Raw genomic sequence first — 13,020 nt, 5'->3', positions numbered from 1 at the left:
ACAAAACAGACATCGTCTATGAGTCTCAAGAAAATAGAACTTCAGGTGGCAGGACTTCTCACCTGGGAAAGTGATTTCACATCAGACGATATTGGTGGCCACATAACCTGTTCCCTGCCCCCCTTCCTCCCTCCTGCCTGGGAATCAGAGAACCTGCCTAGAGGCTTATGCTATGAAACTACCCTCAGATGGCTACTGCAGAGAGACCCCTTCCTTACCTCTGATTTTCCTTCAGAGCTCTTACCATGCTGTCTGTTCCTGATGCTAGACCCTGAACTGTTCCCAGACCCCTCCACCATGCTACTGTCTGTCTATCCATGGCCTTAATAACTCTTAATACAAATACACTCTTTACCTGCCCCCCCCCCCACAAAACCCCACCACCACTAATGAATCAAACCTATACAAAGTAATGTATTAGCTAATTTTTCTAGTTCTATATAGACCTGGGGGCACATCAGTCTGTTCCTGCCCCCTCCTACTCCCACCTTCCTTTTGTGACACAGTCTCACATATCTTAGGCTAGATTGAAACTTGCTATATAGCTCAAGAAAATGACTTTAATAAGTCCTGATCTGGGCTGGAGAGATGGCTCAGCATTAAGAGCACTGATTGCTCTTCCAGAGGTCCTGAGTTCAATTCCCAGCAACCACATGGTGGCTCACAACCATCTGTAATGGGATCTGATGCCCTCTTTTGGAGTGCATGAAGACAGCTACAATGTACTCATAAAAATAAATAAATCTTAAAAAAAAAAAAAAAAAAAGTCCTGATCCTTCTGCCCCCAACCTACCCCAAAAGCTGGGATTATGGTTTCTACCCGCCATGCTATGGTCTGCCTTTTCTTGTTTACCTTCTGTGTGTCATCTGCCACAGGGATTTGTCATAACTAATTTTCTACGGGCTAACAATTTTGCTAGCCACTTATATTTCCATTTCTTCCTACCACTTCCACTATTGCACCTGAAACCATTGTCATGTAAGCAAATATTTAGGGTTAATATGGAAATACGATTTATTACATCAGAACAGTGTTACCGTTTTAAATGAAGGAACACTGGCACAGACCTCTTCCGAGAACAATTTTTTTTTCGAATAATATTTTCACCAACATAATATTGTCATGGAATTTTTGATGATACGATGGAGTATAGAAGAATGGGGCAGCTTGGTGGTAGAGTGCTTACCTAACAAGTCTGTCATCACAGGTTCAATCCCCAATACTGCCAGAGATTATTTTTAAAGAGAGAAATGGAAGGCTTCAGAGCACATTTCCTTGGTGGTATTATAACTGCTTAAAATAGTTCTGAATTTCCTGCTCTCCCTATACTCCCAGAGCTGATGGGAAGCACGATTGGCACTTGCAGGTGGGTGAATTGGCTGGAGCTGCTGGTTAGCTTTCATATTGTTCCCAGTTTCTAATTTTATCAAATTGAACGATTCGTGTTTGGAGGAATTTGATGAGCTATGCTTCATGATGTAATTTTTGGCCTGATTTTGGAACTGTTTCATACATGCCTCAAATAAATTTATACTATTGGTTTATTATATACAAACATATGCACATAGGTCTGCATAATCTACATAAGTCACAGCTAACTGTTTTATTATATACTGATTTTGAAACAGGTATTGCATTATAATGCAAGGTGGCTTTGAATTCATGATCCTGCCCCCTCCTCTACCACCACTACCACCATTGCAGGTTTGTTTAATTAACATTCTCTATAACATTCTCTATACGTGTTTTCAGTATTTACATTGTTTTTCAGTCTTGGAGATTGAACCCAAGGCCTCATATACACTGGGCAAGCACACTCTACCATGGAGCTGCCCTTCCAGTCGTCTCCTTGAAGTAGATGTTGCCTGCATAACCTGGCTGTGGTAAGACATCTGGTTGTTTGCACAGCTATTGGTTTTTGTTCTAGATATTTCCATGTCATATTCTGTGCAAATGTTTAATGCCCTTAGTAAATAGTCTTCATCGATATGAAATGTCCTTATTTGATTCTTTCAACTTTTTGTTTGTTTGTTTTTTTGTTTTGTTTTTCGAGACAGGGTTTCTCTGTGTAGTCCTGGCTGTCCTGGAACTCACTCTGTAGACCAGGCTGGCCTCAAACTCAGAAATCCGCCTGCCTCTGCCTCCCAAGTGCTGGGATTAAAGGCGTGCGCCACCACCGCCCGGCCAATCATGTTTTTTTCAACCGCAGATTTTTTCCCCACCCCCAAGCATTCTTTTCTCCCCCTCTGGTGAGGATGCCATAGACACTGAAGGTGACCTGGGAGACATTGAGCAAAGCAGCGCTGGTAAAATGTGTTTCGTGGCATGCTTTCATTGAGAGAACACTTGAATGCCAGTCTTAGTGGCACACGCCTTTACTACCTGGTTTGGAAAGGCAAGGCAGGTGAACCTCTTTAAGTTTGAGGCCAGCCTGTTCTACATAGTGAGTTCCAGGACAGCCAGGGCTACACAGAGAGACCCTGTCTCAAAGCCTGATGTACCCACGCACCTAGCACGCATGAACGGCATCACCACTAACAATACACTTGAGTTTCCACTCTGGGGCTGACGCTGTGGCCAGAATACATTAATTAGTCAGTACCAGCTTCCCCGGTACTGTGTTCCCAGGTAGTCTTCCCCGCCTCATCCCCAGGAAGATGTTTAATTTATAAACAGTTCCCTTTAGATAAGGATTCCAGTGATATCACAGTATTGCTATTCTTGGGTGATTTAGTGGCAATATGAATACTTTAGTATCTTCCATGGGAAAACACAGGTAAAGGCCACCAACTAGACTGTGAGGAGACTTTGCAAAGTGCAGTATGATCAGCCATTGGCCATTAAAGGCAGTGTTTGTTTGTTTGTTTTTGGTTATTCGAGACAGGGTTTCTCTGTGTAGCCCTGGCTGTCCTGGAACTCACTCTGTAGACCAGGCTGGCCTCGAACTCAGAAATCCACCTGTAAAGGCAGTGTTTAGAATTTTTTTTTAAGGTCAGGGAAAAAAAAATCATTACTCATAAAGTAATTTAAAACTATTTTTGCTTTCTTATTTTATTTAAAACATTCCCACCTCCCTTTTCATTTTTTAAATAAATTCATCAACGGAAATCTATTTTTATTTGTAGGTCATTAAATGCCCGGTCTAGAATCTGAGACTTTAAAGGGCTTAGCTTAGACCTAGCGTGCGCTGTTTGGAAGGCTGTCGTTAGACTAAGCTGACCTACTGACCTAGGCCAGAATGAGCATAGAGGATATAGATCCCTATAAAGTTTGCACAGATAAATTTACATTTGCAAAAGAATCTTTTTTTTTAAATCTTATCCCAGTTGGGTGTGGTGATGCAGGCCTTTTTTAATGTGTCAGTACCAAGCAGGCAGAGGCAGGCGGCGATCTGTGAGTTCCACGCCAGCTCTGGAAAGAAGTTCAAAGGCAAGCATGTACTACTTTAGTTTTTACAGGTGAGTGCTGAGCAAGTAAATTAATGATCCCCTTAGGATAGTCCACACAGGAGATGGCAGGAGAATGACTTGTTGACAAGCATCACCTTCTTCACTGCAACCTTCAAAGGTTTTATCTTCCTGCAACACAGCTTCCCTTTGAAAGAAGCAGGGTTGGGCAGGCAAGATGGCTCATCAGGCAAGAGCTGATGGATGACCTGCATGTGATCCCTAGAATCCACATGGTGGAAGGGAAGAAATAACCACTAGGTTGTCCTATCCTCTGACCTCCACATATGCTTGGTGGAATGTATGCACATACAGACATACACACACATCACATACAATGAATGAATAAGAAATATGGCGAAAAATTATAAAGGGCAAAGTTGTGTTTTCAAGGAACTGATTCTCTATTTTATCTCTAAAGAGGTACAAACTATAACTCTTTTTGTTTTGTTTTGTTTTGTTTTTTGCTTTTTGAGACAGGGTTTCTTTGTATAGCCCAGGCTGACCTCGAACTCAGAAATCCTCGGCCTCTGCCTCCCCAGTGCCGGTATTAAAGGCGTGTGCCACCACTGCCCAGCTATAACTCTGTTTTAATTTTTAAAGGTATCTTCTTGGTTGGTAGTGACCTTAAGAAAAAGCCAGCAAGACCTCCTGAGAAGTAGCTGGTGTACTGTAAATTTGAGACTGATGCACCTTCATTCCCAGGCAGAGTGGAAAGACGGAGCACAGTGTTGGCATAAGTTCCTTCCAGTCTTAGTTTACTGTTGCCTCTGATGTGGAAGTTAATCTGTCTCTAGCTCCATCAGTCACGTGGATAGATAGCAGGTTCTGAATCAAATACTTAGAGGCCTTTGCTCCGTAGGATATGTAGCACCCTCTCTTCACACTCTGATGAACTGCTAAACTGCTTCCAAGTCTAGGAACCTACAAACCCTAGCCAGTGGACTGGATGAGATTTTTGGAAATTGAAGTCTGTCAGAACATAGCCAGGCCTGTTATTTCTTGTGTCATCCAATGACAGCTTTCTCTGTGGACAGAACTGCTTCAGCAGCCCACAGACTGTGATGGTAAAACCAAAAACATTCAGTATCAGAAAAAAAAAATCAGCTTTTTGTGGCCAGTCCTGGGTTGAGTCAGATCCTGATTCCTATTACTAGCCAGTTCATAACCCAACGAAGACCAGCACTTACAACCATTGTCCTTTGCATGGAACCTTACAGACTGTGGAGTGGTTCATACATGATTTGTCTTCTGATTTCTTCTCATAAGTGCCCTGGATGACTTCTCCATGAAGACACTGCATGATGTCCCAGGGTCAAGAACTGAGGATCCATGTTTTCAATCTTTAAACATCCTTTATCTCTGGGAAATGCTTATCATCTTCAAAAGAGAGTGAATGTGATTGCTGAAGTAACCCTCTGGTGGTGCACTGGCTTGAATCCACATACTGGAAGATCTGCAATTGTTGTACTTTATAATAATAATGGTGGAGTTTTTAGACTGGTTTATTATTATTATTTATTATTACTATTATCATTACCATTAGACAGGACTTCTCTTTGTGTAGCACTGGCCACCCTGGAACTAGCTCTATAGATCAGCCTGGCCCTGACCTACTTCTGCCTCCCAAGGGCTGGGATTAAACACGTGTACTACCACCACAGGGCTCATTATCATTGTATTGACAGTAAAAAACAGTCTAATCGAAGGGCCGAGTTGGCACAAAACTTTAATCCCAGCACTGTGGGTTCAAGGCCAGCCTGACTGATAACCTGAGTTCTAGGACAGCCAGGGCTACACAAAGAGAAACCCTGTCTCAAAAACAAACAAACAAACAAACAAACAAAACAAATGAACAAAAAAGACAATGAAAGTAACATATAGATTTTATGTAATGTTTTATAAAATATATAAGCCTAATTAAATTACAAGTTAAAAAATATATCTTTACTCTATCCTCCATCTTTAAATAAGTGATGAACAGGGCATCGTTTACTATAGTAATGCTATTCCACAGGATGGCACGTGCCCCTGACTGCACACTATTACACAGTTGCCAAAGCACCAAGGATGAACTAAAGCCGGGTATGGTGGCACCTGGGTATGATCCTAACCGTCCTGTCAGAAGGCTGAGAAAGGAGGATGAGGAACTTAATGCCAACCTAGGATACATAATAAGTCCCTGTCTCAACCCATCAGCAAGGACAAATTAATCCCAACATAAACTACAATGCTGAGTAATGATGATTTGTCTATCCACTGAGGGATATGGATAATGAGGCTATGTACAGGAAGGGAAATGTAAATTACAGAAAATCTTTGTACCTTCTGCATAATACTTCTACAAGCCCCAAACTGCATTAAAGCTTGATTTTTTTAATTAGATAATACAGCAGGAGGTCGGTGAAATGGCTTTGTGGGTTAAGACCCTTTGAACCAAGCCCATTGACCTGAGTCCTCAGGACCCACATAGTGGAGAGTGATACCTATGTAAGTCACCCTCTGACTTCCATATGTGTATCAAGGTACATATGCAAGTACATACATACATACACACACACACACACACGCAAGTATGCACACATGTGGGTATATACACACAAACACACATACATGTACATGTGCACACTTGCACACACAATAAAAAGTATAATTTTTAAGGAGGAAAGCACAACAGGTGTGTGGTGCAGACCTTTAATCTTATCCATGAGGCAGAGGAAGAAAAACTGTAAATTTGAGGCCAGTAAGTTCTAGACCAAACCAACATTACATATTGAGAACCTAGTCAAGAAAAGGAAGAGAAAAAGGAAAAAGAAGAAAAGAAAAAAGGCTAAGGAAATAAAAAGTCTAACAAAACCTATTTCCTCCTTAAAAGCATTATAAATATACATTTTTTTTTTTTTAAATTGGCACCTCTGGCACGAACACAAGAAAAAGATCCTTCCAGAAGAACGGGCACTCAGCAAAATAAAGAACTTACTTCACACTCAGGTTGGATCTCCCAGGAACAGGACTCCTCTGGAGAGAGCATCCCCCTTTGGAAGGCGTGGTCACCAAGACATGATTGACACAGAGCAGACTCAAAGTCTGACTCCCCGGGAGGAAGATGCACCCCGGCAGGACCAGTGTACTTCAGGTTGGGGCTCTGATGCTTGTCCATGCTGACCATGGGGCTCTTGATCCATCTTCGTACCTGAGAGTACAGGAGAGAGTAGAGAGAGGCATTTGCTAAGGTTGTTGTTTACAGCACGCTGCTGGGAGATTTGATGAGACAGAGTAACAATTACAACATTTTCATTGTCCCCTATTGTTATTATTTGTAGCACGGGGAATTGAACGCAGGACCTCGTGCAGGCTAAGCAAACACAACACTACCAAGCTAGGGCCTCAGTCTGAGAATGTTTCTATTTTTATTAACATTAAAATTAATTGCCAGGCAGTGGTAGCGCACGCCTTTAATCCCAGCACTTGGGAGGCAGAGGCAGGCGGATTTCTGAGTTCGAGGCCAGCCTGGTCTACAGAGTGAGTTCCAGGACAGCCAAGAGCTATATAGAAGAAACCCTGTCTCAAAAAGCCGGGGGGGGGGGGGGGGGGGGGGAAGAGGAAGAAAGAAAAACAAACCTCTAACACCTTAAGTTTACTGGGCATGATGATGCACACTGTTAACTCCAGCACTTGGAAAAGAGAAGAATAAGTATATATTTATATTTTTCACTATTATAAAATCTCATCATCCCCCCCCCCCCCCCCCCCCCCGTGAAGTTGTAGACTGGGATGCACCTGAATTGTAGCCTGGCTCATCCCTGCTATCCTTGCTACTTGAGAAACTGAGGCAGGAATACAAAAAGTTCAGAGCCAGTTTGAGCTACTGAGTATGTTCCAGGCCAGTATGGGTAAGTAACATTTGAGCTGGATGTGCAGTCCCTCCACTTGGGGGCCTGAGGCAGGTGGAACCCTTTAAGGCCAGCCTGAGCTACAATGTCTCAATAGCTGGGAGGAGGATGAGACCAGGCATAGGCTCACTTTGGAATTTTACAACTGGGAAGAACAAGTTCAAGGTCAGCCTTTGCTTTACAGGCAGTTCAAGGCTGGGCTACTTGGAAGCCTACCTCAGTGTTCCTCTGTCAAAAGTCTGTAACAGTGAATGCCATCAGTACAAAGTTTCGACTACAATAGACACAGCTGTACTCCCTGGTAGAGTCATGGGTGGTTTTTTTCCCTCCTTTCACAACACACTCTCTTTTATCATTTATTTTTTATAAATGTTACGTTGCATCATAATTGCTGCTCTGGGCTGTGCTTTCTTTTCTTAGGGAATAATTTTATCATTTATAAGGCTCTTAAGCAATTAAAACCATTATTTCTCTATGTGTTTACATTTGTGTTGTTAAATTTTCTTTATTTTCCTTATTGATGTGTCTGTTCTCCTCCCCGCCCCCTTCTCCTCCCCTTCTCTTCCTTTCTCATGCCCCTGAGAGATCTTTCTATATAACCCAAGGTGTCCTCAAACTTGTGACCTTCTTGCTTTAGTTGTCCAAGGACCAGGATTGTAGTGTATCTGACACCACCATACCTGACTGAAAACTCTAGTGCCCCCCTCTCTCTTTTCTCTCTGTCACTGGTTTTTGTCCCTACTTTCCCCCTTTTGCCTTCCCCTCCTGTCCTTCTCATGCCTCTCCCCAAGCTCCCTGCTCTGCTCCTTGAGTGGCTGGTGGGGAAGCAACCCATGACCCTTCCTAGACTAATGTTCCATCACTAAGCTGTACCCCCAGCCCTGTGTTCTTTTCGACATCTGTACAAACTATCATTTTTGGAGTCTTAGCAGTTATTCATGCCTATAATCTCAGTACTTGGGAGGCAGGAGGATCAGAAGTTTAATAAGGGCAACCTTGACTTCATAAATTCAAGTCTCAAGCTGGGCTGTGGTGGTGCACAACCTTTAGTCCCAGCACTTGGGAGGCAAAGGCAGGCAGATTTCTGAGTTCAAGGCCAGCCTGGTCTACAGAGTGAGTTCCAGGACAGCCAGGGCTACACAGAGAAACCCTGTCTAGAGAAACAAAAATGAAACAAAAAAATCATGTCTCAAAAGCGTTTTTTTTTTTTTTTAACCACAAAATAAATAAATACGATTTTGAATTGTGATGTTGAAAAGATGGGTTGTTTCCATGAGTACTTCTCGTATGGCGGGCACTATAAGCATCGTAGTAGCTGTGTTCAAGGCATTCGTTGTGGGTGGGAAAGTGGCTATTGAGGATTGTGAGCCCCCAGATCTCAGGGAAAGCTGGTGGCTGGCATGTGTGTGACCCTAGGGGTTTCAGCAAGCTGAGACTGCAGGACAGAGGATCTCCAGAAGCTGGCCTGCACTAAGCAGCCACAAAGAACAAGAAGAAGCTGTGTCATAAGCAGCGTGAAGAGGATCTGATACCAAAGATGTCCTCTAACAGGGATGCTTTGTCACAGATGTGCCCATACTCACAAAGCATACTCACACACAAGGCACACTCACTCACAAGGCACACCCAAACACACCATACATGCACACACAGAGAGAAATAGAAATGTTTATTTAAGGCTTAGGGTACAGCTAAGTGGGGAGTGCTTACCTTCCTGTGTAAGGTTTGGTTCCTAGCATTATAAAAGAAGTTTGTCTGCATCATGAGTGGAGGTCTAAAACCTAAGGTTCTGAGACCAGAACAGAATCTCTATTCTTGATCTAGTCTCAATTATGTTTTCATGTTGGCGTCTTAGGCCGTAGTAGAGGCTGGATTGACTCTGTGGCCCTTTGAATGCTAGGCAAATGCCCTACCATTTAGCTGTGTCCCCAGCCTTCCAAATGTGTTTCTGATCAATCTAGAAATAACTAAGTTTTATTTCAGATGGAATTTTTTTTTTTTTTTTTTTTTTTGGTTTTTCGAGACAGGGTTTCTCTGTATAGCCCTGGATGTCCTGGAACTCACTCTGTAGACCAGGCTAGCCTCGAACTCTGAAATCCCCCTGCCTCTGCCTCCCAAGTGCTGGGATTAAAGGCATGTGCCACCACTGCCCAGCGGAAAATATTTTTTTATTCTTCTTCTTCAGAGGGCTTTGAGCTTGAAGCTGGTAATGGTTCCTGCTTTATTTCCAAACTTGAATGTGAAATGAATCTTTTTCCTCTGGCTTTCTTCCCATCTCTTTTACTAAGTCGATTTAGCTTTGCAGGGACAAGGAAAAAAAATGCGAACAGATCCATCTTCCATTTTATTCACAAGTCACAGGGCCTGACTACAATTATTCTCAGGTTCTGAAAGTGTAAATCTCCCTTTGCCTCTATGGATGCTCAATTATAACTTGAGGTGTACGTTTATTGATTAGAAGGACATATTATTTCTCCTGTGAAACACATGAAGTTTGGTATGTAAGGCAGAATGTGAAGCAGGGGTTGTGAGTGGGCTCTGCGGGGGCTGAAGGTCCCTATTTCCACCAACCTAAGGAAATCACTGGGCAGTAAAGGCAGAATTGTGGCTATAAGATGTCCCATGAGTGGGCTCATCCCCAGGTCTACATCTCAGGGGAGGAAGCCAGGCCCCAAACACAGTAACTGGACATGGAAAGGCAACCACAGCTTCCAGGGAAGCAAAAGAAGGCAATGGTTTTTGCGGATTTATTTGAGAAGTATGTGTCCTCGATGGCTTTTGCAGATTTACTTGGGAAGTGTCCTCCATTTGCCCAGCATTGGTTTTTTGAATCCACTGCACGTCTTTCTCTGAAGCTAAGCGAAATCTGCGATTTGCGCATGTGCCAAGAGCAGACGTGTCTTGTTTTAAGTCAGTCTGCTGTGGGCTCAGTGAGGATGGGTCCCGGACGCCAAGGCACTCTTGACAAATCAAGCCATTCCAGATCTTAATGAGAATATGGTCGCCTCTCTGCAGAAAGAGTAGCCAGGGAAGGAAGTAATCTATTTGTTCAGGAGTTTCAGAGAAAAACATCACAAAAGCGACATTTTCTAGCAGGAATGGAGATGGTTGAATGCTTTTTCTTCGTTTAGCGTTCACTCTGGTTTTAGTACGTTCTCTGACGATTTTCACTAGCTTTTTAGCTTCACAATGGTTTTTATGGGGCCTTAATTAAGGACAGGGTTTATGGTATTTACTCTAGCCTCAGAAATCCCTAGAGAGTGGCTGGGTTGTGAGATGTGAATACGTGCACAAGCTCCCTCTCCAGCCCTACAGCCTGGGCAAGGTGCCCTCTAAAACTGCTGAGCAGAGAGCTTCCCTCAGGCCCTTAGGGAATTCAAGCAGCAGCCCGCCCCTTGTGCTCCTTGGGGCGGCTGGAGCTGAATCGCTTGGGTGTAGGGAGGGTTGTGAGTCGCTTTGGTAACCCTCAGAGACCAGCCACAATGGCTCTGAGCTGGAGGCAGCTGCGTGTCTTAGAGATGTGAATGGCCTGATACAGAAGCAGCCCTGGCTGTGTGGCCACCTGGGCCTCATTTTATTCAGGGCTCCACAACAGTTGTGAAGAGCATTGTAAACAAACGTAGACCAGACCGGAGGTGGAGTCCATCTAAAACAAAGCAAGAGTTCCTTCACTGGGGGATTGGGGGAGTCTAGTTCCAAATTGAACCGGATTTAGAAGGCAGCTATCTCTGGAGCCTGGAGTTAAAGCTTCAGACCGTAACTAGAATTCTGGGCAGTGCCTAGGTAAAACACTAAACATTATTCTTTGCTAAATCTAGTCTGCCTTGGTTTTTATTAGTTTATTTGAAGGGAGAAAAAAAAAAAAAGCTATCCAGAAGCCACAGTCCCCTCGCAGAGTTGCCAGACACGATTAAGAAGATTGGCCTGCTTTTAGGGATTTTCCACTTGTGGTTCTTTTTCCTATTATGTAATAGTAAACAGATATTACTCTTCATATAAAATGGCTTAGTTGATAATGATATTATCAACTGATGCAGAAAATTGATAGCTCGTCGGCACTTCTGTGTGATCCCAGGCGGTGGATCCTGTCTCCGGATTTCGGGAAGAACTGCCTCTTCCTCAAAAGCCGAGGGAACCAGAGGTAGAAACAACTGTGATTTCAGAGAGGCTCCGTTTTATTGAGGAAAACCTACTGTCTATATACTGCTATGGTAACTTTCAATTCTCCCAAGTTGGGGAGTGCCTGGGATCCCAGCCCTTTAGAGGTTAAGGCAGGAGGACTGGAAGGAGGGTAGGGCTGCCCTGGGCTATTATTATGAGTGCCAGGCCAGCCTGGGGAGCCAGCAAGAGCTTGTATTAAACAAACAAAAACCTAATCAAATTCCTAAATCCCCAACAACAAAACAAAGCAAAGAATAAAAAACAATAAAAACACTTATAAAAGCCTTTTAATCCTGATATAAACCAGTTTTCTAGTGAAAATATTCAGGCAATTGTAAAAGGAAGACACTTTCCCCTCCCCCCCAACCCCCAAGAATTTACCTGCAGACTGGGTACCGGATGGCAGTCAGATTACCGGGAATATATGCTGTCTCTCAGGTCTCCTTAGGAGACTTTTGAGTTTACTCTGACAATTCAGTGATATGAACTTAATCTCCTTACCTCAGTGATAGCTGTTAATCATACACCTTTTTTTTCTCTGAAGATCATCATTGCTTATGTAAAACCATGTGACTTGCTTTTTCTATTTCTTCTGTGTCTGTGCACCATAAGGATGAGATTCACTGCTTGGCCTCTCTTAAGGAATAAGCAATATGGGCTTATAAATAAGATCGTAAGTGGACTATTGTTTTCAATGAAAATTATGCTAGTTTATAGATGTCCACAAGCTTTGCTAAGATCCCCTATCAAGATAAGATACAGGCTGCATTTAGTTCCATCCCTTATATAGCCAGCAGTACCTGCTCTGAACAGGCATCCTGAGAAGACTGAGTGGCCTCTGGAATTCCCCAGCTGTCCATGCCTTTGGGATTTCCCAGTCCTTCCCATGCATCCTGTTCTAGATTCCCAAGGTCTAACCTTAGATTTCTCCAGGCCTGGTCTGGGGGATGGCTGGAGAGGGTCTAGAAGGAAAAGAGCAGATGGAAGGAGAGGGACACATCTCTGTACCACCCTCCATGTTGTAGCTCACAAGAAGCACCACCCTCAGAATCACTACAGTGTGTTGTGAGTGTCACACACAGTCTTAGCCTTGAATGCCAAGCTCAGTAATTTAAGGTCCCTTTCTGACTCCACTAAGATATCACCCCTCCCCCATCAGTGGTAGGCGGAGCTCAGGGACTCATTAATATGAGGGTTTTGAAATGGAGATAAAAGTTCTTATTATTTCTTAAAATTGTAGGACCGATCCTTTCTTTTGAATTAACCTGTCTTGGGCAGAGGAAATGAAGAAGAGAAAGGGGGGAGAAGGTGGAGGGGGAAAAGAAAAGAAAGAAAAGGAAATTACTGTGCCTACAGTCCATAAGGGTCAGCATGTGCTATTTGCTTTGGGAATTAGAAAAGAAGACTCAAGAAGAAAAGAGACGCTGTGCTAATCTCTGAGCAACAACCTAGGCTCCTTCTCAGTAATCCACAAGCTTTCAGAACTTCCTCTCCTATCCCTCCAAGAAATTCCTCTTCC

At 43.3% G+C, this 13,020-nt stretch overlaps 1 protein-coding gene across 1 annotated transcript in view; it reads right to left on the bottom strand.

Moving 5' to 3' along the window:
• Sgk1 (serum/glucocorticoid regulated kinase 1) overlaps positions 1 to 13,020 on the bottom strand; it is a 110,504-nt gene that overhangs the window by 61,766 nt on the left and 35,718 nt on the right. The window contains exon 2 of the mRNA XM_076928105.1: positions 6,428 to 6,640. Within this exon, the coding sequence (XP_076784220.1) occupies positions 6,428 to 6,640 (213 nt within the window). The remainder of the gene's footprint in view (positions 1 to 6,427; positions 6,641 to 13,020) is intronic.

Source organism: Arvicanthis niloticus, chromosome 30 (genome assembly GCF_011762505.2).
Source record: "Arvicanthis niloticus isolate mArvNil1 chromosome 30, mArvNil1.pat.X, whole genome shotgun sequence".
In the NCBI taxonomy this organism is placed as follows: Eukaryota; Metazoa; Chordata; class Mammalia; order Rodentia; family Muridae; genus Arvicanthis; species Arvicanthis niloticus.
The sequence above is the reverse complement of the archived record's forward strand: the minus strand, read 5'-3'. Positions and strand labels throughout refer to the sequence as shown.